The sequence below is a fragment of the Dendrobates tinctorius genome, unplaced genomic scaffold, assembly GCF_039654945.1.
Source record: "Dendrobates tinctorius isolate UK_male_01 unplaced genomic scaffold, ASM3965494v1 ptg000319l, whole genome shotgun sequence".
Lineage (NCBI taxonomy): Eukaryota > Metazoa > Chordata > Amphibia > Anura > Dendrobatidae > Dendrobates > Dendrobates tinctorius.
In genome coordinates this window covers 249089-272599 of record NW_027361986.1, presented here as the reverse complement: position 1 = coordinate 272599, position 23511 = coordinate 249089, and the positions used below count along the sequence as shown (strand labels likewise).

The window sequence follows — 23511 nt, the reverse complement described above, 5'->3', positions numbered from 1 at the left end:
TTTTGTCCGAGCGAGTTTTTAGTGCTGCTGGTGGCATTATCACAGATAAGCGCATTTGCTTTTCTACGGAAAATGCAGACAAACTGACTCTTATAAAAATGAACAAGGGATGGATTGGGCCTGACTTCGCGACACCACCAAATGATGACAGCAAAGCATAAACTCCAATGTAGTGTTTTTTTGTGAGGTGTATTCACATGCACCTCTTCACAACTAAACATGGATATACGCTTCATGTTTTTTGCTCTTTGGTGTCCTCCTCCTCCTTCTCCTCATCCTCACTGTCCACCACCATTTGAACACCAGGGTGAACGTATTCAATCATGCTCCTGCCACTCTGTGTTTTTGCAAGGGTGTTATGATGGCCATCACCAAAATTTTAAAAATATTTACACGCCCAAGGGGAAATGTTTGCCAGCCCATACAAAAAGTGTATGGGCATTCCAAGTGTAGGAGACCCGCTCCTTTAAATTGGGCCTATTTTTTAATTAGGCCTTCCTCCAAGTCTCATCATCCACCACCACTAGATCAAAAGGGTTTACGTGTTCCATGCAGCTACAGCCAGTGTCGAATTTGTAACAAGGGTGGGTGTTTAGGCTGTGCGTCAAATACTTGTTCTGCCAAAGGTTGAGGTGTACCCCACTGGGGAAATGTTTGGTATTCCAAATGTAGGAGACCCGCTCTTTTAAATTGGGCATAGTTTTAAATCAGGCCTTCCTCCACGTCTCATAATCCGTCGCCACTAGATCACCAGCGTCAACGTGTTCCGTGCTGCTGCAGCCAGGGTCGAGTTCTGCACAATGGTGGGTCGTTTTGCTGGGCGTAAAATACTTGTTATGGAAAAGGTTGAGGTGTACTCCACAAGGGAAAATGTTTCACAGCCAACACACTTAGTGTATGGGCATTCCAAGTCTAGGAGGCATGCTCCTTTTTAATGGCCCATTTTTTGTTAATAGGCCCTCCTACACGTTTCTTCCAAGGGGGGATTTTGGATATTGGGTTGCATATGACTTGGTAGCAGGGCAGGCCTTGCAGTCTATGCATAAGTAAACAGAATGGGAGTACAAATTGAATAATGTGAAGTGGATTTTCCTGTGCCCATCCAGTATGTGGTTTCAAAGGCATATTGGGATGCAGATAACTTGGCAGCAGGGCAGGCCTTGCAGAAAATGCATAAGAAAATAGTTTGGGATTATGAAATGAATAATGTAATAATAATGAATAACACAAACGGGAAAACTCAAAAAGGAAATTTCTTACAGAATATCTGTAGGCACAAAATTTGAACAGTTACATATATACATATTAACACTTACATTGCTTTAACTTATTCATATGCGGAATCTAAGGGGTGGTATACCTTGAGTAGTACGGGTAGATCTACGTAACATTGGCGTGGTTGAGGATCTTACTGATTGCCTGATGCTAACTACTGGTGTGTGTGATGTACTGGAGACACTACTGGTGGTTCTGCGTAGCACAGGGATACTAGATTTCCTAGGACCACTTCTACTCACTGTGGGCATGACAGATTCACCACTGGCAGGGTGAAGGTTCTCTGTCTCCATTGCTGGTGTGGTATCTGCTGCCTGATTTTCCTGATTTTCAGGATTTTCTTGAGTCACTTCTTCTTGTACTACCAGTTGGGGAAATGTCAACACTGGCACCACTATGGCATCATTTACTTTAGTCCAATTTGCAGGGAATTCTCCAAGTATAGTGCTGACCTTTTCTTCTTCCATGGGTTGGATGTTATTTTGTTCTTCCATTCTTTCCTTTAGCTGGTTAGGGCATAATTTCAAATGATCCCTTGATATGGCTGCTGAGGTTTCTCCTCCTTCTTTACTAATAAGGCACACCTTGGTATTGTCAAAGTTTGAGGGTAGAATGGTGTAGGGTTCAGCTTCCCGTTGGTCATCCAATTTATGCATCCTTCTTTTCCTCTTTAGGACTTGTTCTCCTGGTGACAAGGGAACTGCAGGTGCATGCTGATTGTAGTTCCTCTCTTGTTTTTGTCTTGCCTGAGCTAGACTCTTTTCCACACACTCTTGTACTCTTCTGTACTGTTGCTGCCTCTCTGTATCCCAGTCAGCATCTGGTGATGTCACTTCAGGTGTCAGGACTCCCATATCCAAATCAATAGGCAGCTTACCAGGCCTCGCTCTCATTAGGTAGGCTGGAGTGCAGTTGGTGGAATTCACAGGAATGTGGTTGTAGAGGTCTACCAGATCTGGTAACTCTTCTGGCCACAGATTCCTCTCTTCCAAAGGCAAGGTCTTCAGTAGGTCGATCACCACCTGGTTCATCTTTTCACACATGCCATTGGTCTGTGGATGGTACGGTGTTGTCCTGATCTTCTTACAACCGTACAAGTTACAGAATCCCTGGAACACTTCTGCCTCAAAAGCTGGACCTTGATCTGTAAGCACTCGCTCTGGATATTCATGTGGTCTACAAAAGAGCTGTTGGAATGCTCTGGCTGCTATCCTGGCTGTTTGATCCTTGACAGGCACAACTACCAAGAATCTTGAGTAGTGGTCAACGATGGTAAGAGCATAAATGTAGCCTGAACGGCTTGGGACCAGCTTCACATGGTCCAGGGCGACCAACTCAAGAGGCTGTTTGGTTATTATTCGCTGCAAAGGAGCTCGCTGGCTGTTACGGTCCTTTCTGCGCAGGCTGCATTGTCCACACTCCCGGCACCAATTTTCAATGGCTTTCCTCATACCAGCCCAGTAAAATCTCTACCGGAGCAAGGCTTCCAACTTCTTCCATCCGAAGTGTCCAGCTCCATTATGGTATGCTTCCATGACCATTGATGCTTCTCTCTTTGGGACTATCACCTGCCAGACCAGCTCATGAGTGCGGGCATTGATACTCCTCCGACACAGCTTTCCTTCATAGATGAACAGCCGACCTCTTTCCTTCCACAACTGTTGGGTTTCTTCAGGAGCATCCGACTCTGGGCGTGAGTCAGCTTGTGACAGTAGCTCCTTCACCAGTCGGACTGCGGGGTCGCTATCCTGCGTTTCTGCCCAGTCATGATGGGGTAATGGATTTAGGGTGGCCTCTTTCAAGCCAGACTGCCTGTTTCTCACTCCTTGGGCACGTTGGGCCGCAATTGGCCAGTGGAAGGCAGGTAACTCGATTTCTTCAAGTGCCTCAGGGTCTTCTCCTGCATCTGGCAGATTAGGCATTCTGGACAGCGCATCAGCATTGGCATTCTTGTGCCCCACTCGGTACTTGATGGTAAATTCATAGCTAGACAGCCAAGCCATCCATCGCTGTTCCAGTGCACCTAGCTTGGCAGTTTCCAAGTGAGTCAACGGGTTGTTGTCCGTGAAGATGGTAAACTTGGGAAGCTAGGTAATGATTGAATCTTTTAGTCACAGCCCAGACTTTGGCGAGGAACTCCAGCTTGAAGGAACTGTAGTTGTCAGAGTTCCTTTCGGTGGGATGCAGCTTCCTGCTGGCGTAGGAGATCACTCTTTCTTTGCCATTCTGTACCTGTGACAGTACTGCTCCCAGTCCCACGTTGCTGGCATCCGTATACAACACAAATGGTTGGTCATAATCTGGGTAGGCCAGAACTTCATCTCCTGTGAGAGCCATCTTCAGTTGGGTGAAGGATCTCTCCAACTCCTCAGTCCATTCAAATGTGGAACTTTTCTGTTTGGCTTTCTTGGACTGTCCCACCAGAAGATTTTGCATAGGAGTGGCTATTTCAGTGAAGCCCTTGATGAACCTTCGGTAGTAGGCTACCAACCCAAGAAATTGACGTACTTCATGGAGGTTGCTGGTCTTCGGCCAGTCCCGGCTGACTGTGACCTTGTCAGGGTCCGGTGCCACACCTTCTGCACTCATTACATGACCGAGGTACTGAACCTTGGGCTTCAGGAGGTGGCATTTGGAAGGCTTCACCTTCAGGACAAAGTTGGACAAGGCTTCAAACACCTCAGCCAGGTGCTTCAGATGGTCTTCATAAGTCTTGGAGAAAACAATGACATCATCAAGGTACAACAGGACCGTTTCGAAGTTCTTGTGTCCCAGGCAGCACTCCATCAGCCGTTTAAATGTTCCTGGGGCGGTGCAGAGCCCGAATGGCATATAGTTGAACTCACAGAGACCCATTGGGGTGGTAAATGCTGTTTTCTCCTTGTATGCCTCTGCCACGGGAACCTGCCAATACCCACTATTGAGATCTAAGGTGGAAAAATTGTTAGCAGTTTTAAGTGCAGCTAATGATTCCTCAATTCTGGGTAATGGGTAGGCATCCTTATGTGTAATGCTGTTAATTTTCCTGTAATAAACACACATTCTCATGGTACCATCCGTTTTCTTTACAAAAATTATTGGAGCTGCCCAGGGGATACAACTGTCTCTGATCACCCCTGCTTCCTTCATCTCTCTCAACATACCTTTGGCACATTGGTATTGTGTTGGGGGTATAGGCCGGTACCTTTCTTTAATGGGTGGATGATCTCCAGTGGGGATATGGTGTTGAACCCCTTTTGCCTTCCCAAAATCTAGAGGGTGCTTACTGAATACCCGCTCATACTCCTGGGTCACTCTGTAAACCCCATTCTTTTGGTATGAAGGGGTGGAGTCAGTTCCCACCTGCAGTTGCTGACACCACTCCTCCCGATGCTTTACAGAGCCATTGTCCTCCACCTGGTCAGATGAGACCAAGGGCTCTGCTGCATGCATTGCATTATTACTGACAGTGAGCAGCTTAGCAACTGTGGCATACCGAGGTATTGTGGCCTCCTCCTCCCCACAATTCAAAAGGCGTACAGGTACTCTCCCTTTACGCACATCAACTACCCCTCTGGCTGTCAGGACAGTGGGCCTGCTATCAGAGTATATTGGCTCTACCAATGCCTGGTAATCTTTTCCTCTGAGGCCCATGGCTGCCTGACACCAAATCAACATTTCACATCTGGGGGGTATTGCAATGGGGAAACCATCACTCACTCTGAGGCTGCCAATTTCTCCGCCAGAGAGTTCTACCTGCTGTCTTTGCATCAGGGCCTTGATCTCCTTTAGCAGGACTCGTTGTTCACTGGAACCAGCAGTCTCAGCCACCTGTTGCAACAAGACAATAACCTCGAAAAGACAATTTTCAATTACATTTGTACCAAGAGTCATCATGGGATTACATTCTCGTCGGTCAATATCCACAATTATCAGACCTTGAGATTTTAACTCTACTCTACCCACTTTAACAGTAATTTCTTTACATCTCACTTGCGGTAAAGACTGACCATTACTGGCAACTACTGTCAGTTCATCACTTGGGCCACGGGTAAGTTCAGAGTCAGCCCAATACCGCTTGTAGAGGAAATAGGGCATAGTGGTCACCTGGGAGCCAGTGTCCAGCAAAGCGTTCATGGGGATGCCGTCAATCACCACTGGAAGGATCGGTCTCCCTCCAACATACTTGGCTCGCCAGTTCCTTGGGCATTGTGGTCCTACTCCTGGGGGTTGGCCCTCTGCCCGGTTTAAATAGCAGAATCTTGCAAGGTGACCTGCCTTGTGGCAGTGATGACAGATGGGACGTCCGTCCTGGTCATAGCGATCGTTGTTCCTCCCTCGGAGTGGCGGGGTTCTCCTCTTCCGGAGCCACGGGACATCCTCTGGACTGGAAGCAAGCTGGATCTTCTCCTTGGAGGACACCTGCAGGGACTGCACGGTTTTAGTAAGTGCAGCCATCCCTTTGGTCAACTCCTGGACCTGAAGACGCAGCTCTTCTGTTAGATCTTTATCCAGAGTCTGTGCATCAGCCTCCACGGGGATGGAAGGGAAAGATGTTGCTTCCTGCTGGTAGGTGATCGCTTGGCGCCTAGGGGGCACTGGACGGCTGACAGTTGGTTCCTGCAGCTCCCGGATAGCCCTGTCCTTGAAATCAGCAAAGTCTAGATCAGGGTTCTGTAGGGCAATGATGTGCAGCTGTGCTCTGTGGGTACTGGATAGGAGTCCCTCAATGAATTGCTCCTTTAACAATGCGTCTCCATCTTTCACACTGTCAGGGTCAATCTGCTTGATGGCTCGCAGCGCCTCCTGCAGGTTAAGAGCATAGTCCCTTATATTGTCCTGCGCTTTCTGTTTACATCCAAAGAACCTCATCTTGACTTCAGCTGCAGGGCGAGTGTCAAAGGTGCTTCTTAGCTTGGCCAAAATCTTTTTACAGTCTCTTTGTCAGTGTCCTGCCAGGCTTTTACTTCTCTCTATGCTGCACCTGTTAGCTGCCCAATAAGGATGTTCACCTTCTGGCTTTCAGATAGAGGATACACCTCAAACAAACTGCACAGTCTCTCTTTAAATTCAAATTGTCTCTTCAGAGAGGAAGAGGACTAGAACTCTAGTGCCACCTATTGGAGGCAGCAATCCTAAAAGTCAATGTTGACCCTTTAACGAGCCTAGTTACATAATTTAGGATAAAAGCCAAGCCAGAATCTCCATTTGCAGACACTGTAAATTCACACTGTAAATTCTTTAAATTCACTCAGGGTATGTGACTCCCCTGAATATGGCGGTAGCCAGGCTGCTTCCGGTATGTAAGGCATAGACAGCGGCATTATGCGGGCCGCTGCGGTGGGTGCTATTGGAGCCACAGCCACATTGGGCACTGAATCTTGTGGTGCTGAGGGGCTGGCGGGGGCGTCCGCCGCTGCATCGGCGCTTGCCTCAGACATTCTCCTTCCCCCTAGTTAACAGTTGCCAGGCCCTGGGGTTGAGCGGCTTACTGGCTGTAGGCCTCAGCTCCTCCCTTGTCGCACTGTCCTCTCTTCCCGCACGGCACTTCACTTCCTTGCGCTCTTTGGCAGGCTCAGGAAGCAACTTAGGAATCTCTCTGTCAGATGGGTTGAGTAGTCTCTTCTGTAGCAGGACCTTCAGTATCCATACAACAGTGGAGACCAGACTCCAGATCATGCGCTATCACTGGTAGGGAGCTCTCTATCCTCAGCTCAACCTCCAGATTCTCTCCACACGTCTATACTCGTTGCCCTCCTCACACTAATTGACCAATTTCCCCTCCTGGCCCCCAGAAAGAAGCTCTTCCCCTTAGTATTGGTTCAGAGCTTCCTCTGCTGGCCTGGAGTGGGAACTGTGTTGCATGACATGGTTAACTGCTAGAGAGACCCTTCATTGCCTCCAAGCCTGACATCACCCTCCCTGGAGGAAGGCAATGCCAGTGTGGCAACCATACTCCTGGGGGCACCACACTTGTCCCTGACATCCTTAGAAATCTCTTTGGTCTTGCCCATGTTGTAGAGGTTAGAGTCTGACAGATTAATTGAGTCTGTGGACAGGAGTCTTTTATAAATGTGACTATGTAAGACAGCTGTCTTTAATGCAGGTAGCGAGTTGATTAGGAGTGTCTAACTGGTCTGTAGGAGCCAGAACTCTTAATGATTGGTAGGTGATCAAACACTTATTTCTCACTGCAAAATGCAAATAAAAGTATATAATTTATACAATGTGATTTTCTGAATTTTATTTTTTATATTCTATCTCTCAATGTTAAAATTAACCTCTTAAAATTATAGACTGTTCATATCTTAGTCTGTGGGTAAACTTACAAAATCAGCAAGGGCTCAAATATTTATTTCACCCACTGTATATGACATTTTGATCACTTATGTTTTTTTGGAGAAAGTGCAACAGCTAAAGGACTGAAATTCTGGCTTTTTTATTTTTGTATTTTTTTCGCCATTTAACTTATGATTTAAATACTTTTACATGCTGATATATCAGACTTTATCAAACAAGACGATACCAAATATGTTACAGTGCTGCAGTAAATAGTGACATTGTGGATCTCCTATGAAGCCCAAACCTCCCATCTGGATTAAGCTGTCATAGTATTTGACATTTTTCTATACAAAATAAGCATTACTATGCATGCAGATTAAAGAGAAAAAATGAAGCAGCGCAAAATGCAAAAAAATATAAAAAAAAACTCATGGTGCAAGCCTCCTGGACTAAAAATCCCGTAATCTGTCAGATATAGAAGGAGATAAGAAGAGGCAGCACTCAATTAATAAGCAAAAAGTGTGGACTTTATTACCCATGTGGCGATGTTTCGGACCTATCACAGAACTTTTCTCAAACCTTTCTTGAGAAAGATCATGTGATAGGTCCGAAATGTTGCCACATGGGTAATAAAGTCCACACTTTACATAGATAGATAGATAGATATGGGATAGATAGATAGATCGATAGATAGATAGATAGATAGATAGATAGATAGATAGATAGATAGATAGATAGATAGATAGTATTAGAAGTATTTGCCATATCAAAAGAAAATGATCTGCTACAATCGGTGTAATATGAGGGTAGTAATTTCCATAGTGCTACCCTGGCATCAAGTTCCTGAATCTGACACCTCGGTTTCAACTGTCATTTAACTGCCTGCTAGTGACGTGTCCACAGTTAGATGTCTGTGTTTCCATGTCTCGGCCATGAACCCGGCAGTCACTGCCCAGTTTACATAGAGTTTGAAGAATCTGAGACATCTTTTGGAAGACGTGACAGGTACGGTACATATCTTCTGGATACAACAGTTGTATCAAAGAAAAGACAATGACACTAATAGGCTGTCAATTTTACTGCTGCTCTATTGCACCACAGAAGTGAAAGACTACATAATAATGAAAGCATCACATCATGACTTGGTGATTTCTGCTAAAAACATAGTCAGTATTGATTTTAGATCCTATCAAAATATTTGTAGTACAAATGGTGACCTGCAGTAGCTTTTCTGCAGCTTCCACTTCCAACTCAGTGATGGTTGTGATTGCCAAATGATGTTTTTTTAAAGAGGACGTGTCACTAGGTCAAAAGTGACCCAGTGTTTGATCTTTTATTTCTGCTGCTCCCCTGAGTATTACATTTACTTTATTTACTAAATCCGCAATACAGTTCCAGAGAGGCCCCTTTGGTAAAGAATATAAAAATGAGCACTAAATAAAACTGCCCATAGCGCTGGAACCGTATAGCGCAGGGGTGGGCAATAAATTTTCCCAAGGGGGTACATGAAGGACAGTGACTGTTGTGGAATGTCGAACCAATAAGCTCAAATTAATTCTGCTCAATATTAATTAATTAATTAATTAAAGTTAATATTATCACTTAATATTGAGCAGAATTAAGTATGTTGACATCCCATATATACTACATGAGACCGCACACAGCCTCCAATATACAGTATGGACCCCACACAACCCTCTAGATAAAGTATGAGCCCGCAAATAGCCTCCTATATACAGCAAGATCACCACTTAGCCTCCTATATACAATATGAGCTCCCATAAAGCCTCTCTATATACAGTATGAGACCCTGACATAAACCCCTATATACAGTATGAGCCACCACATAGCCTCTTATATACAATATGAGTCCCCACTTAGCCTCCTATATTCATAATCAACCCTAAATAGCACCCTATGTAGAGCATAAGCCCCCAAATAGTCTCCTATATACAGTATTAACTTCCACATAGTCTCCTAAATACAGTATGATCTCCGACATAGCCTCCTACATACAGTATGAACCCGCACATAACTTGCTAAATGCATGCAAATATCCCATGCACATTAAAAAAAATGCATAACTCGCTACCGTTCCCCTAGTGACTCTCCATACAGCAGATGCAATGTCATCACATCTGCTCTCTCACACGCTAATTGGTGGAAGAAGGAGCAAGCGGCTCCATCATCCACCAATGTATTCACATCTGTCGGAATCCTGAGGATGTGTATAGTGGTGACAGGGGGCGGCGGACAGGCAGGGCCATGGTGCAGCACTGGAACGGCAGGAAGGCCGGATGTGGCCCACAGACTGCACTTTGCCCTGCTCTGGTATAACAGATTTAGAAAAAAGGAATACTTATGAGAAAAGCAGGAATAAAAAAAGAGAAAGAACTGGACCCTTTTGATTAGGTGTTCAACTTTTGTGTGCTCTACAAGGTGCTACTAATTTGCAGCTGAGCTCCATCGATGTCTAGGCATTCATTTATAAATATTACCTTTCTTAAATTAAGATCACACCTCGTTTATTTATTTCATTTGAGATTCATATATAGAGAAGTTATCCTGGTAAATATCTAGAACACATCTACAGATATAAAGGGGCAAAAATAGAGTGGTTTTGGCATTCATTTGAAAACAATAGTCGACTACCATTTGCACCCAAGCACCAAGACTCCATGTGATCAGTTCCTGGCAGGATAAAAGTATGACATTTAAAGAGGATGCCATCTTTGCTTGCACATTCAATGTGATTGGCTGGATGTCAGATTTTCTCTGCTTGTACTCCATTATTCATATTAAATAAATACATGAAAGAACTGAAAAGAGCTAGTATGTCTGTAATGCCTAATATTGGTCGTGGCGATATGTAATAATGCACATATAACCCTACTGGGGACAGACTTCTGATCCAGCACCAAAGGGTGTGCAAGATGGCTGCTATGGCAAAAATACCAAGATGAGTAAAGTTTTATTTTTACTTTAAATTAATGGAAGGGGTTATAGTTAACTTCAAGGTAGGGAAGGAAGTAGAATTTTTCCCTGTCCCTGTTCCCTGAAAGCCTAGGAGGCCCAAAGGACACATTTGCTGTATTCCTTTTTTTTTTAATAACATCAGTTTCATAGTTTGAAAGTAGACACAAATCCATCATGTTCAACCTATAACCTAGCATGTTGATCCATTGGGAGGCAGAAACCCCATGGGGAGATGGGGAAGATGCTAAATGCCCCATATTAGGGGAAAAATCCCTTCCTAACTCCACAGATGACAATCATACTAGTTCCCTGGATCGGCATCCCAACACAGAATCTAGTGCCCATAAACTGTAATAATATATGTATTAAGAAAGACATCCAGACCTCCATGTATCCTTGTACTTGTGTAACAAGGTGGCACGGGGTGGTAGTAATGGGTGAGTTCACTAAGCAACAGTCAGTGAGTACCCCGACACCTTGTACATGAAAAGATAAAGTCCCTTGTACTGAATGTGCACCATGCACCACAGCACACTCACAAGCTCTGTCAGATTCCCCTCAGCTGCTGCCATGTTGCTCCGCATTCATGAGCTCGGCAAATCACTTCAGAGACGAGGTTTTTTTTCCAACAGCTTAACTTTACTAGACAGCAGCGTATTCATCATATAGGCTGCACAATTCAAGCACAGAGACATCTTTTCTTTCCCTGTCATCCAAACAGACTCTATCTTCTGCATCAGCTTCCCTTTCTCGGCAAGCTCATCTATACCCCTGGACAATCCGTGTCTCACCTGTTTCTGTGACATCGGCGGCTATGTCCGCCGATGCCCCTTCTGTAGCAGCGCGCGCCGCAGCATTTCCTTACCTGCGCGCTCCCGTCCGGGCGCGCGTCCGTCGTCCACTCTCCCTCACGGTGGCTCCTGGCTCCCGCCCCCTGTCTCGTGCACGCCTCCTCCCGCTCTCTCTCTCCAGCGGTGGGCGGCGCTGAGGGGCTGGACTGGGGAACGCACTTCCGGGGGTTGGTGTATTTCAGGCGTCCTCGCTGTTAGGAGGACGCCTGATGATTGTGTAGTTCTCTGCACCCTTTGGCCGCTACTGTTCTCCTGTAGCTTACCTTTCTCTGCCTTATCTCCCTGCCGTCCTCAGTGTCGTTCCCTTGCTCTCCCCAGTCTGCCCAGGCGCTGCTTCCTTTCCATTCCCTGTGCCCGTCCTCTGTCTCCAGTTCGTCCTGTCCTTCCCCTTGCCATTTCCGTATTGTGTCTTTTCCTGTGCTCCCCGTCCCTGCTTGTATATCAGTCCGCTGCCTCTCCAGGCCTTTTGTCCGTGGAGCCGTCCCTCTTGGTTCCGGCTGTCGCGCCTCCGTCCTCTGTGGTCCTGCCCCAAACGATCCCTGTATAGGGGTCGGTCATCACCTGGCGTGCTCGGCCCAGGGGCTCCGGATCCGCGATCCAGAGGGTCCACTCTCTGACTTAGTTTCTCCTCAGCATTACAGTATCATCAGGCCATGGACCCCGCCGGTGCCGCGGCTGCCACTCAAAAGGAACTGCTTTTCCTAAGAGAGAATCAGACCCGTATCATGTCATTCATGAAGTCCATGGACACCCGGCTCTCCGCCCTGCAAACCGCTGACCCAGCGCATGCACCTCTCTTAGTCAGTCTCCAGCAGGAGCTCGCACAGCAGCGCGATGCTCAATCTCACATTTTGGGGTATATGGCGTCCGTGGATGATCGGCTGCTGTCTTTGCAGTCCTCTGCGGCCGCTTCTACCCAAGCCCGGGACGCCGTCTCTTTCCCTCCTCCCCGTCTTGGTAAGCCGCCTAGGTACTGTGGGGACCCAAAATTGTGTAGGGGATTTTTAAATCAGTGCAGGTTGCACTTTGATCTTCTGCCCCAACAATACTCCACGGATCGTGCTAAGGTGGCCTTTATAATCTCCCATCTAGAGGGGGAGGCGTTGGCTTGGGTGAATCCGTTGTGGGAGAGGGATGACCCGGTGGTGACTAACATCCAGAGTTTTTTGGAAACATTCCGTAAGGTTTTTGATGAACCCGGACGCCTTGCTTCCTCTACAGAGGCCCTTTTTAACCTCTGCCAGGGGTCCCTAACTGTAGGGCAATACGCCATCCGTTTCCGGACCTTGTCCTCGGAGCTGGGCTGGAATAACGAAGCCCTGGTTGGTGCCTTTTGGAGAGGTCTTTCTAGTAAAATCACAGACGAGTTGGCCGGGCGTGACCTTCCTACCACCCTGGAAGATCTCATCTCCCTGGCTGCTCGTATTGACCTGCGTTTTCAGGAACGCGCTAGAGAGTCAGCCAGGGAGAGGAGGTCCTTTAGGTTATACCAAGCTCCCATTCCGCGCACTGTTGCTCTCCCTAGTAACACTGCCCCCGAGCCTATGCAGGTGGATCGCATCAAGCTGTCCGAACAACGGCGTAAGGAGAGGATGACTAAGGGACTCTGTCTATATTGTGGAGGGGCCAATCACTTCGTACGCACTTGTCCTGAGAGACCGGGAAACGCATCCGCCTAGGCCAGGTAGGAGAGGGCCCCCTAGGTGATCAGACCCCCTCTCTCCCACTTACTCTTTCAGCTCTGCTTATTACAGGTCGGGGGCGTAGCTCTGTGGAGGCGTATGTGGACTCGGGCGCTGCAGGCAACTTCATCCGCCAGGAGGAGGTTGACAAACTCCAGATTCCCGTGGTTGTCTTAAGTAACCCTCGAGCAATCACCTCTGTGGATGGCAAACCTCTTCCTGGGCTCATCACCACGGTTACCATTGAAGTAAAGCTTCAAATTGGCGCACTTCATTCTGAGAAGATTGCCTTCTATGTCCTGCCTCAATTATCCCATGCCATTCTCTTGGGACTACCTTGGCTTAGGCGGCATGAGCCAGTCATCAACTGGCGCTCCGGAGAGATCCTGCGCTGGGGGCATACCTGCCATGCAACCTGTTTACGTACCCTGGTTCGTTCCCATCCTCAGCTTAGGCCAACGGACCTCCCCGGTCTTCCTGTTCCATACCACGCCTACGCTGATGTTTTCTGCAAGAAGGAGGCGGACTCCCTGCCTCCGCACCGGTCCTATGACTGCCCCATCGACCTGATTCCTGGAGCGGTTCCTCCCAGAGGTAGAACTTACCCTCTTTCTCCTGCCGAGACCTCTGCCATGACGGAATATATCCATGAAAATCTGTCCAAGGGGTTTATCCGGAAGTCCTCCTCTCCTGCGGGCGCGGGCTTCTTCTTCGTCCGGAAGAAAGACGGATCACTGCGGCCTTGCATTGATTACCGGGGTCTAAACAAAATCACCGTTAAAAATCGTTACCCCCTTCCATTGATTCCGGAGCTCTTTGACCGGCTGAGAGGAGCCCGGATCTTCACGAAGTTAGATCTGCGGGGAGCCTACAATTTGGTCCGGATCCGTGCTGGGGATGAGTGGAAAACGGCCTTCAATACCCGTGACGGGCATTATGAATACCTAGTCATGCCATTCGGCCTTTGCAATGCCCCCGCTGTGTTTCAAGAATTTATCAACGAGGTATTCCGGGATCTACTCTATTCCTGTGTGGTCATCTATCTAGACGACATTCTCGTTTTCTCGCCCGACCTGTCCTCCCATCGCAAAAGCGTACGCTTGGTCTTGCACCGCCTTCGAGAGAACCAACTCTACGCCAAGATTGAGAAATGCCTTTTTGAGCAGTCGTCACTGCCCTTCTTGGGATATGTCGTCACCGATTCCGGTCTAAAGATGGATCCCGAAAAACTCAGTGCGGTACTCAAGTGGCCCCGTCCAGTGGGGATTAAGGCCATCCAGCGGTTTCTTGGGTTCGCAAATTATTACCGTCAGTTTGTGCCTCATTTTTCTACGGTTTCCAAACCCATCACGGCCTTGACCCGCAAGGGAACGAAGCCCAACAGCTGGTCCCCTGAAGCTGAAGACGCTTTCCAAGCTCTGAAACGTTCTTTTGCGTCAGCACCCATTTTGCATCGGCCTGTGACCAGCAGGCCCTTCGTCCTGGAAGTGGATGCTTCCTCCACTGGAGCTGGAGCGGTCCTGTCCCAGCAGGCTTCATCCGGACGGCTGGTTCCTTGCGGCTTCTTTTCTAAAGTCTTTTCACCTGCGGAGTGCAACTACTCCATTGGAGACCGAGAATTACTGACCATTAAGATGGCCTTGGCTGAATGGCGGTATTTACTTGAGGGGGCTGTACATCCCTTTACCATCCTCACGGACCACAAGAACCTGGCTTACCTGCAGTCTGCCCAAAGACTCAATGCCCGGCAAGCCAGGTGGGCCCTGTATTTCTCCCGCTTTGACTTCCAACTTCACTTTCGACCTGGTAATAGGAACATCAAGGCCGATGCCCTTTCCAGGTCGTTACAGTCATCGGAGAGGGATGAAGCCCCATCCTATATTATCGAGCCTACTAAAATGATCACTGTGGCCCCTGTGAATTTTGCTATTCCTCCGCCCGGTAAGACTTTCGTCCCTCAAAGCAGACGTACTGAGGTGTTGGACTGGGGGCATTCCTCCAAAATTGCTGGACACGTTGGGACTAAAAAGACTCTCTTGCTGCTGTCCCGGTACTACTGGTGGCCCTCGCTTCGCCAGGATGTGATGGACTATGTTGCCTCGTGCACAATCTGTGCCCAGAACAAGGTGGCTAGGACTTTGCCCGCCGGTCTTCTTCACCCATTGCCAGTTCCTGAGGTCCCCTGGCAGCAGATCGCCATGGATTTTGTAACTGATTTACCCCGCTCAGCCGGATGTACCACCATCTTAGTCGTAGCAGATCGTTTTTCCAAAATGGCCCACTTCATTCCCTTACCGGGACTACCGTCCGCCCCGAAGTTGGCCGAGATCTTCATCCACCAGGTCTTCAGGCTGCATGGTCTTCCTCAGCGGATTCTGTCGGATCGGGGGGTCCAGTTCACCTCCCGCTTCTGGAGGGCCCTCTGCCGGCTTATGGGTACATCTCTCGACTTCTCTTCCGCATACCATCCTCAGACCAACGGGCAAGTGGAGCGAATTAATCAAGTATTAACCACCTACCTACGTCACTTCGCCAAAGCCCATCAGGACAATTGGGTCGCGCTCTTACCTTGGGCTGAATTCTCGCACAATAATCATCCCAGCGAATCTACCACCAAGTCACCTTTTTTTGTGGTAACCGGTCAAAACCCAGGTATTCCATTACCTTTCTCCACGTCTACAGGAATACCCGCAGCCGATTCTCTTGCTAAAGAATTCTCGCAGATTTGGAGAGAGACCAGGGACGCGCTCAAGGGTGCCAACAACCGAATCAAAAAACATGCAGACAAAAGACGGAAGGACGTGCCTCCGTACCATCCAGGTGACAAAGTCTGGCTTTCAACTCGACATATCCGTCTGAGAGTTCCCTCTTATAAGCTGAGTCCTCGGTACATTGGGCCGTTTGAAGTGATTGGACGTATTAATGAAGTGGCTTACAAACTGAGGTTGCCTGCTTCGCTCCGGGTTCCCAACGCTTTCCATGTCTCGCTCTTGAAACCCGTAGTCCTGAATCGGTTCCAACCAGCTTCCATCGTCCCTCCTTCACCTGTTATCTCGGACAACGTCTTCGAGGTCAAGGACATCTTGGCTATAAAAAGAGTCCGGGGTAAGACCCTTTTTCTTATCGATTGGGTGGGTTTTGGTCCCGAGGAAAGGTCCTGGGAGCCTCGGGAGAATATCAACGCTCCCCGGATTCTGAAAAAGTTTTTGGCCAATCTCAGTAAGGGAGGACTTAAGGAGAGGGGTACTGTGACATCGGCGGCTATGTCCGCCGATGCCCCTTCTGTAGCAGCGCGCGCCGCAGCGTTTCCTTACCTGCGCGCTCCCGTCCGGGCGCGCGTCCGTCGTCCACTCTCCCTCACGGCGGCTCCTGGCTCCCGCCCCCTGTCTCGTGCACGCCTCCTCCCGCTCTCTCTCTCCAGTGGTGGGCGGCGCTGAGGGGCTGGACTGGGGAACGCACTTCCGGGGGTTGGTGTATTTCAGGCGTCCTCGCTGTTAGGAGGACGCCTGATGATTGTGTAGTTCTCTGCACCCTCTGGCCGCTACTGTTCTCCTGTAGCTTACCTTTCTCTGCCTTATCTCCCTGCCGTCCTCAGTGTCGTTCCCTTGCTCTCCCCAGTCTGCCCAGGCGATGCTTCCTTTCCATTCCCTGTGCCCGTCCTCTGTCTCCAGTTCGTCCTGTCCTTCCCCTTGCCATTTCCGTATTGTGTCTTTTCCTGTGCTCCCCGTCCCTGCTTGTATATCAGTCCGCTGCCTCTCCAGGCCTTTTGTCCGTGGAGCCGTCCCTCTTGGTTCCGGCTGTCGCGCCTCTGTCCTCTGTGGTCCTGCCCCAAACGATCCCTGTATAGGGGTCGGTCATCACCTGGCGTGCTCGGCCCAGGGGCTCCGGATCCGCGATCCAGAGGGTCCACTCTCTGACTTAGTTTCTCCTCAGCATTACAGTTTCCTTGGACAATCCCTGTCCCTCTTCTGGACAATCTCGGTCCCACTCGTCCTCCAGGCCCACCCGCTTCCTGCCATTTCCCTGGTCTGGCTGCGAGTTATAGGGTAACAGTCTAGCCAACTCAGCTGCCTCTTAATCCCAGTCACTTGCTTCGGATCCTTTCTTGGAATGGTTCTGTATATGCTGGTGACCACCTGCATGATTCTCAGCTTTGGGCCCCTTACTGAAACAGCTTTGTCGCCACGGCCTGTAATACTCTGCTCACACGTCCTGCCCTTGTGCAAGGTGCCCGAGGGTCTGTCTCTAATCAGGAAGTGCCTTTCCTATACCTCCCTACTCTGTGCTGCTCTGCTGTGTGACTCCTCCCATCTGCTTAATCCTTATGCTGCCTGTATCTAACTAACACGCTTATCTATCCTATTCTTTATGTCCCCTATATTCTAATCCCCCTATGGTCCTGCACTGCTTACTAGTCTATCCCTAAGCTAAAGCACACTACAACACATTACAGTACATGACAAATACATTATAGTGCACCCAGTAGCAAAACATTAATAAAACATCAGGGTGCCGCATGTGACACAGGTGAACAACATTAATGAGAGAGAAGGTACATGAGGGTCCCCGCCACCTCCTTACACTTGAACCAACCAATACCAAATCATTTGGCAGAGAATTCCATAATCTCACTGCTCTAACAATAAATAACCTGTGTCTGTGATTATTATGATTAGACCTTCTTTCCTGTAGACGTAGAAGATGTCCCTGTGTCTTTGTTTTTGGACAATAGATTTAAAAAATCATTATACAGATCTGTGACTGTCCCTTTATATATTTCTACATTGTGATTTGCCTCTAAAACTGGGAATTTCATATTTCCTTTCTGGAGTTTTCCTTTGATCCTACATCTCTCGATCATTATTTTGGAGCACCATTGCTTGCGTTGTCACTCAAATATGTGAGAACAGTATCTGAATTACACAGGGCTTGAAACTTCCTTCTAAAAAAGTTTACTTTTCAACTGACAGGAAGTGAAAGTTAATATCGCTGTCACACATGAAAGAGTGAAACAAACACTGCAGGGTGGTGCAATGCATCCTCTCCTCATAGCTACGACATATTCTCTATGAAGGAAAATAGAGAGTACAAAAGAGACAGAGTAAAGAACATTTCTAGTACAGAAAAATGTATTAGCAAAAATAGATTATCAAGTATATTTAATATTGTATTGTCGTTCATCTCACAGCTATTTCAGCCGACTCTCCCATAAACAGGAGCACTCCCATAGACAAGAGCTGTGACGCGCTCTTGTGTTCTTTATGAGAAACGCGCCGGATGACATCTCTTTCAGCAGCTTGTCTCTTGGAAGAACAAACTGATCAGCAGTCCAAAATCAGACAGGCGCAATTGACATTTCTCTCAACATCAGTTGGCCGGCCCCCACATACACATAAGACCGTCGGCCGAACCCGTCAATATTGTCCGATGTGTCCGACATTAGTCTTATGTGTATTTGGGCCTCATGTCCAATTGACTACCTCCACCAGACCTCACTAAGTTGTCCCCAGTTATGAGCAAACTTACCACCTCTCCTGTGTAGGAGGATGTATAACACCAGTCTTGTTTAGTTAAAATTGTTCAATTTCATGAATGAAATCTCTTTTCTCTAACATGGAGATCAGCTGTTGTCAGAGAAAACACACAGAGAAATTGTGGGATTACATGACCGGAATGCACATCAATGGTCAAACAAATACTGCAAAATAGGGCTGGTGCCAAATCCATTCTGGATTATAGTGCTGCTATCACAGCTGTTGTCTGAAAAAAAGGGTCTTAGACATATACGGCAGCTCATAAACCAATTCTGTATGATATTTCCTACAGTTGTTTGTATGGAAAAATATCAGGAATAAACGGATCGACACATCCATAAAATAAAAACGTCAACCTTTATTCCTTAGGCATGGGTCACACGGTCGTCGATTCTCTCTTACGAAAATCAGGCTGATTTTTTTTAATGACACTCGGCTCAAACTCTGTGAGAGACTTATTTGATAATAAAAAAAGGCCTTTCTCAAAAAAAGCCTTTTTTTTGCCAACTGCCTCTTTTGTCTGGGGATTTAACTCTTTCAATGACGAAAAAGATAGAACTTGTAGTATTGCCATCACACACTGTATATCTAGAAAAAAAAGTTTCACTTCGTTTTTAGTAAAACTTATATCTGTAAATAATGCACTTTTTTTTCTAGTCAAACGTTGCGTTTTTCTGTCTGCATTATTAATTGTTCCAAGTTCATAGCCCCTGAGTTTTAGCCTATTCTGTATAATAAGACATTCATAAATGAACATTTTAGTCATCAGAGCAAATACATTTTGCTGTTATGAATTTCCCATAGGAATGGACTCGATAGTATGATCAGGATGACAACTGTCTGCATGTGGTGTGGAGTCAACACAGACTGGCTTATGAAAAATAGAATAATGTATCTTGTTGACATCGTCACGTTCAGTAAAATACTTAAAAACTCCATCCTATTGGGATTGGGATTAGAATACATGAATATTTAAATTGACGTCATTACTATTATTAAATAATGAGCAAAATATGGTCTGGCCACCATGTTGCCAGACCAAATGATGAGTGTGTCGTCCACATAACGGCCACGGTAGATCATACTGAAAGATAAAGGGTTTGACTGAAAAAATAAAACATTGTGCTTACGTGCAGAATGTCTCGTAAAAATTATGACCATGGTTTTTAATGATACATTTTCTCCATAATAAAGGGAAATTAATAAAATCATGCAAATCTGCAACAAAATAGTAATGGGAGGTGCATGATTTAAAAGAAAAAAAAACTCTAAGTGGCCGATTCATCAAGTTTGGCGTTTTGCATGCCAGTCTTGATGAGGAGTATGCAGGGTTGAGATTCAATGTCTGTCTTACCCTTGTACTATTGCTCTAACAATGGCCGGCAGGTCATTACCAGCAGTGGAACAGTTGATAAATTCTGCCAGTGCCAAGAGATGGAGGTATTGTGGCTTGCAGAAGGAAGAGTCTGGCTTCAGTGTTGCCCCATGCAGGACTTGAGACAAACACAGGGGTCTGCGATGCAAAACACTTGGCTGAAGCATTTCTGTTTATACCACTTATTAAAGAGAAGAAATGGAAAGAAGTCAGTCTATGTGGTAGCAAATATGGCTGACATGGACATGCACATATCCAAGCAGAAGGCCTATCTTAGCCACCATGAAATTAGCTAGTAAACTGAAATAGCACATTGAAGAACATTGGGACATTGCTTGGACAGCATCAGTGTGTGTTGTACCTGCCCAAGTGGATATAGTGGCAGGATGTCTTGAGGCCTACTCCTAGCGTGGGCTGTGAGAGGACTGGTGGGGAACAAAGAGAGATTTTACTTAGTGTCTGTATGAGATGCATATCTGCTGTAATTGCCAAGTCTCGAAGCACCTCCAGTAGACATATAGAAATAGGGCGATCTCTTGGAATCCTAAAAAACCTGGAAAATCAATTCTCCAAGGGGCGTCACATACTCACATTTCTTTATATCTTCAATTTTGTTTGCACCCAGGTACCACATCAAACAACATCCTGATACCAAGTGCCATAAGGCTGTTGTCTGTGACAGAGTATTTGGGAATCTGTCCCAATACAGAGGGTATCCTTTCGAAGATTCATAGTGGCACAGAAAACAGCCAGCAATGCGACACGGTTTCATAGAGTTTCTGGCCGAGATGTTGTGGCCCCCCCAGGGGTATGGTCGCCACAGTGGCTTGCCTTCCTACAGGAGAGGGTAATGCCAGGCTTGGAGGCAATGATGGGTCTCTCTCTCGCAGTCAATCTATGCATGCAACACAGTTCCACTCCAGGCCAGCAGGGGGAACTCTGAACCAGGATTAAGGGGAGGAGTGCTCTCTGAGGGCCAAGAGGAAGGAGGAGGTAGTTAGTCTGTGGAGGGTGAAGTGTGCAGACGTGTGGAAAGAGCGCTGAGATAGAGCAGAGAGGACAAGCTCATCTCAGGAGAGAGCGCATGAACTGGAGCCTGGTCTCCATGGTTGTACGGATACTAATGGTCCTGCAACAGACACCAGAGGAGTAAGAGGCTGTAAATGCCCTGCTCCCATCTAAGACTTGAGGGCACAACAGCAGCTTGGATAGTGAGCCGGGACTCAGGAGAGAGGAGTCCCCGAGAGAGGCTACAGCTGTCTGCCATGCAAGTGAGGTTCTTGAGAACATCTGTCTGGAGGAACTCCAGTGTAACTCAGTACTGGGAGTACTTCATTTGAATAAGCACTAGTAAGGAGAATCAACAGCCCATCTGCTGAGAGAGAGAATCCTGGAGTTGCTTCCAGGCTAGCCTGCTCCAATACCATCTGTAATCAGGACCCCGGACTGCAGTTACCAAGTAAAGGTACAGAAATTGCCCCCCGCTGTGTCTTGTCTGCTTCCTACCTTTCCGGCACCGCTACATCCCCGTGCCGACCACATCTACACTGCCCTGGGACTATAGCTTCACCTGTGGGGAGCTTTTACATCTTTGCTGCACCGTACCATCAGTCCCAGAGGATCTGTCTGCAGCGTCGGCTTAACACCTCCCTTGCCGAACACCACAGGTGGCGTCACGAACTATTCATCTAACTACATGCCACCATTCACATCTCCCTATTACTTGAGTGCCCAGGGCCACGGTCCGGGTCACCACTGCTGTGACACATCCCACTGATACCGGCCCGGTACAGAGTACCCCACAGCCCTGGGAGGGCGACCCAATGTTAGTTGCCGACTCTGGTTAAAAGTCTGCTCAGAAATAGTGCAACAAATTTAAAAACATATATATTTGTTCAACTACCACATCTGTGTCATTTGGTAGGCACGTCTCACTGTAATTGCTTTCTAGTAGTTAGTAGTTGTCCACTCATAAAGTGGGGGAAATGGAGGGGTTATCCCAATGCAAGGACTTGTTGAACTAGAACATCTCAATCATATCACTAATGGCCCACTTAGATAGGAGTGATGGGGTAGAACAGTCTGTAATACAGCAATATGCTGCTGCTGATAATGATGATGATTTTCAGGCATGCATAAAAATAAGGTCACTCGACAAATGAGCGTTTTGTTCAATAGTTGGGTGATAACGCAATTATTAGTTCATCTAGATAGGACATTAGAGTTAAATAAAAAGGTTCTCTTAGCTGAACATATTTTCCTTCACTTCTTCCTCTGTCTTCAGCCTCTGCAGAGAAGGGCGTAGTCAGTTCTATATTTTATCACAGTTCACTCACTGTTCCACTTTGGAGCATTTAGTAATTAATGGGCATTTAGATTTATGCTGTAATGATGGAAAACCTATTGCAGTCTACTTATACGTTAATAGAAACGACCCCACATCTCTTTTGCGAGGCGTCCGTAATACATATATATTTTGATTGAATAGAGCTTTGTGGAATTACTTTTATAAGGACTCTTTCTGCTTGATACACTTTTACATTGTGTGAACTCCAATAAGCAGCAGAGAGCCACAATCTAGTGAATAACTATAGAAAACTGGTAACATCTACAATGGCTAATGGTCTGTCTTGTGGCTTTAAAACACATCTTCCCTTTCTTGATGACTGTCTAGGCCCCATGTACATTCAGTAAGCCTCTATGTATCATCCAAAATTTGTCTCACAGGGTCATCCTAGAGATTTGTGAAATATCCTTTATGTAATCGATATTAAATTCTTACCTTTTTGATGTTGTATATGCGGATCAGTACTCCTTTGCCCCTGTCATTCAGTATCATAAGCTTTTCAGCCAATTTGTGCTGGTAAGTTGAACCCAAAGCCATCTTATACTGTCAGATGATAGGAGTCCAATGGATGATGGATCCAATGTCCAACTACGACTTCAGAGACCACTATAGACAACACTGCCTGTGGGCTAGTGGCAAGCGCACATTGGTGAGGCAACTTCTCCTTACTTTATGAAGTTCTGCCCTTGTGATACAGACATGAGCACATAACAGTAGAGACTGCCACAGATACTTATGCTTGAGCACACAAAATATAGAAGCTGATGTAGTGCTTCTACGCCAACCCCACTTCCTCTTTGTGTCTAGTTTATAGCGCTGCATGTTCTGTAAAACTTTTAAAGCTTCCTGATTTAGAGTTGGGCAAAATATTTTGCATTTTTGTACCTAAATTTAGGGCTTTGCGACTCAAAAACAGCCTGTCTAAAAATGTTTTTTAAATAATTCCTTTTTCCTTTCTTTTATTAACGGAGCCAGTTTCAGTCATTATAATTGTGGAGGTGGACTTCATGTTTAACATAAGTATATTACCTTGTGTGCTTTCCTAAAGGGGTTTTCATGATTTGAAACAACGCTTCACACTTGTCCACAAATTCTGTTTTGTATGTGTCATGATCCATGCTGGATCAGGACTGATGGCCGTTAGGATTATTGCACTGTGTGTCGTTTGTTCTAAGTTTTCCCCCCGGCGGTGGTGAGCGTCATTGCACTC

The 23511-nt window shown here is 46.8% G+C and overlaps 1 protein-coding gene across 1 annotated transcript in view; it reads right to left on the bottom strand.

Moving 5' to 3' along the window:
• Positions 1-23019, bottom strand: part of NCKAP1L (NCK associated protein 1 like) — a 310666-nt gene extending 287647 nt beyond the window's left edge. The window contains exon 1 of the mRNA XM_073561415.1: positions 22737-23019. Within this exon, the coding sequence (XP_073417516.1) occupies positions 22737-22838 (102 nt within the window). The 5' untranslated portion in view covers positions 22839-23019. The remainder of the gene's footprint in view (positions 1-22736) is intronic.
• Positions 23020-23511: the final 492 nt, after the last annotated feature.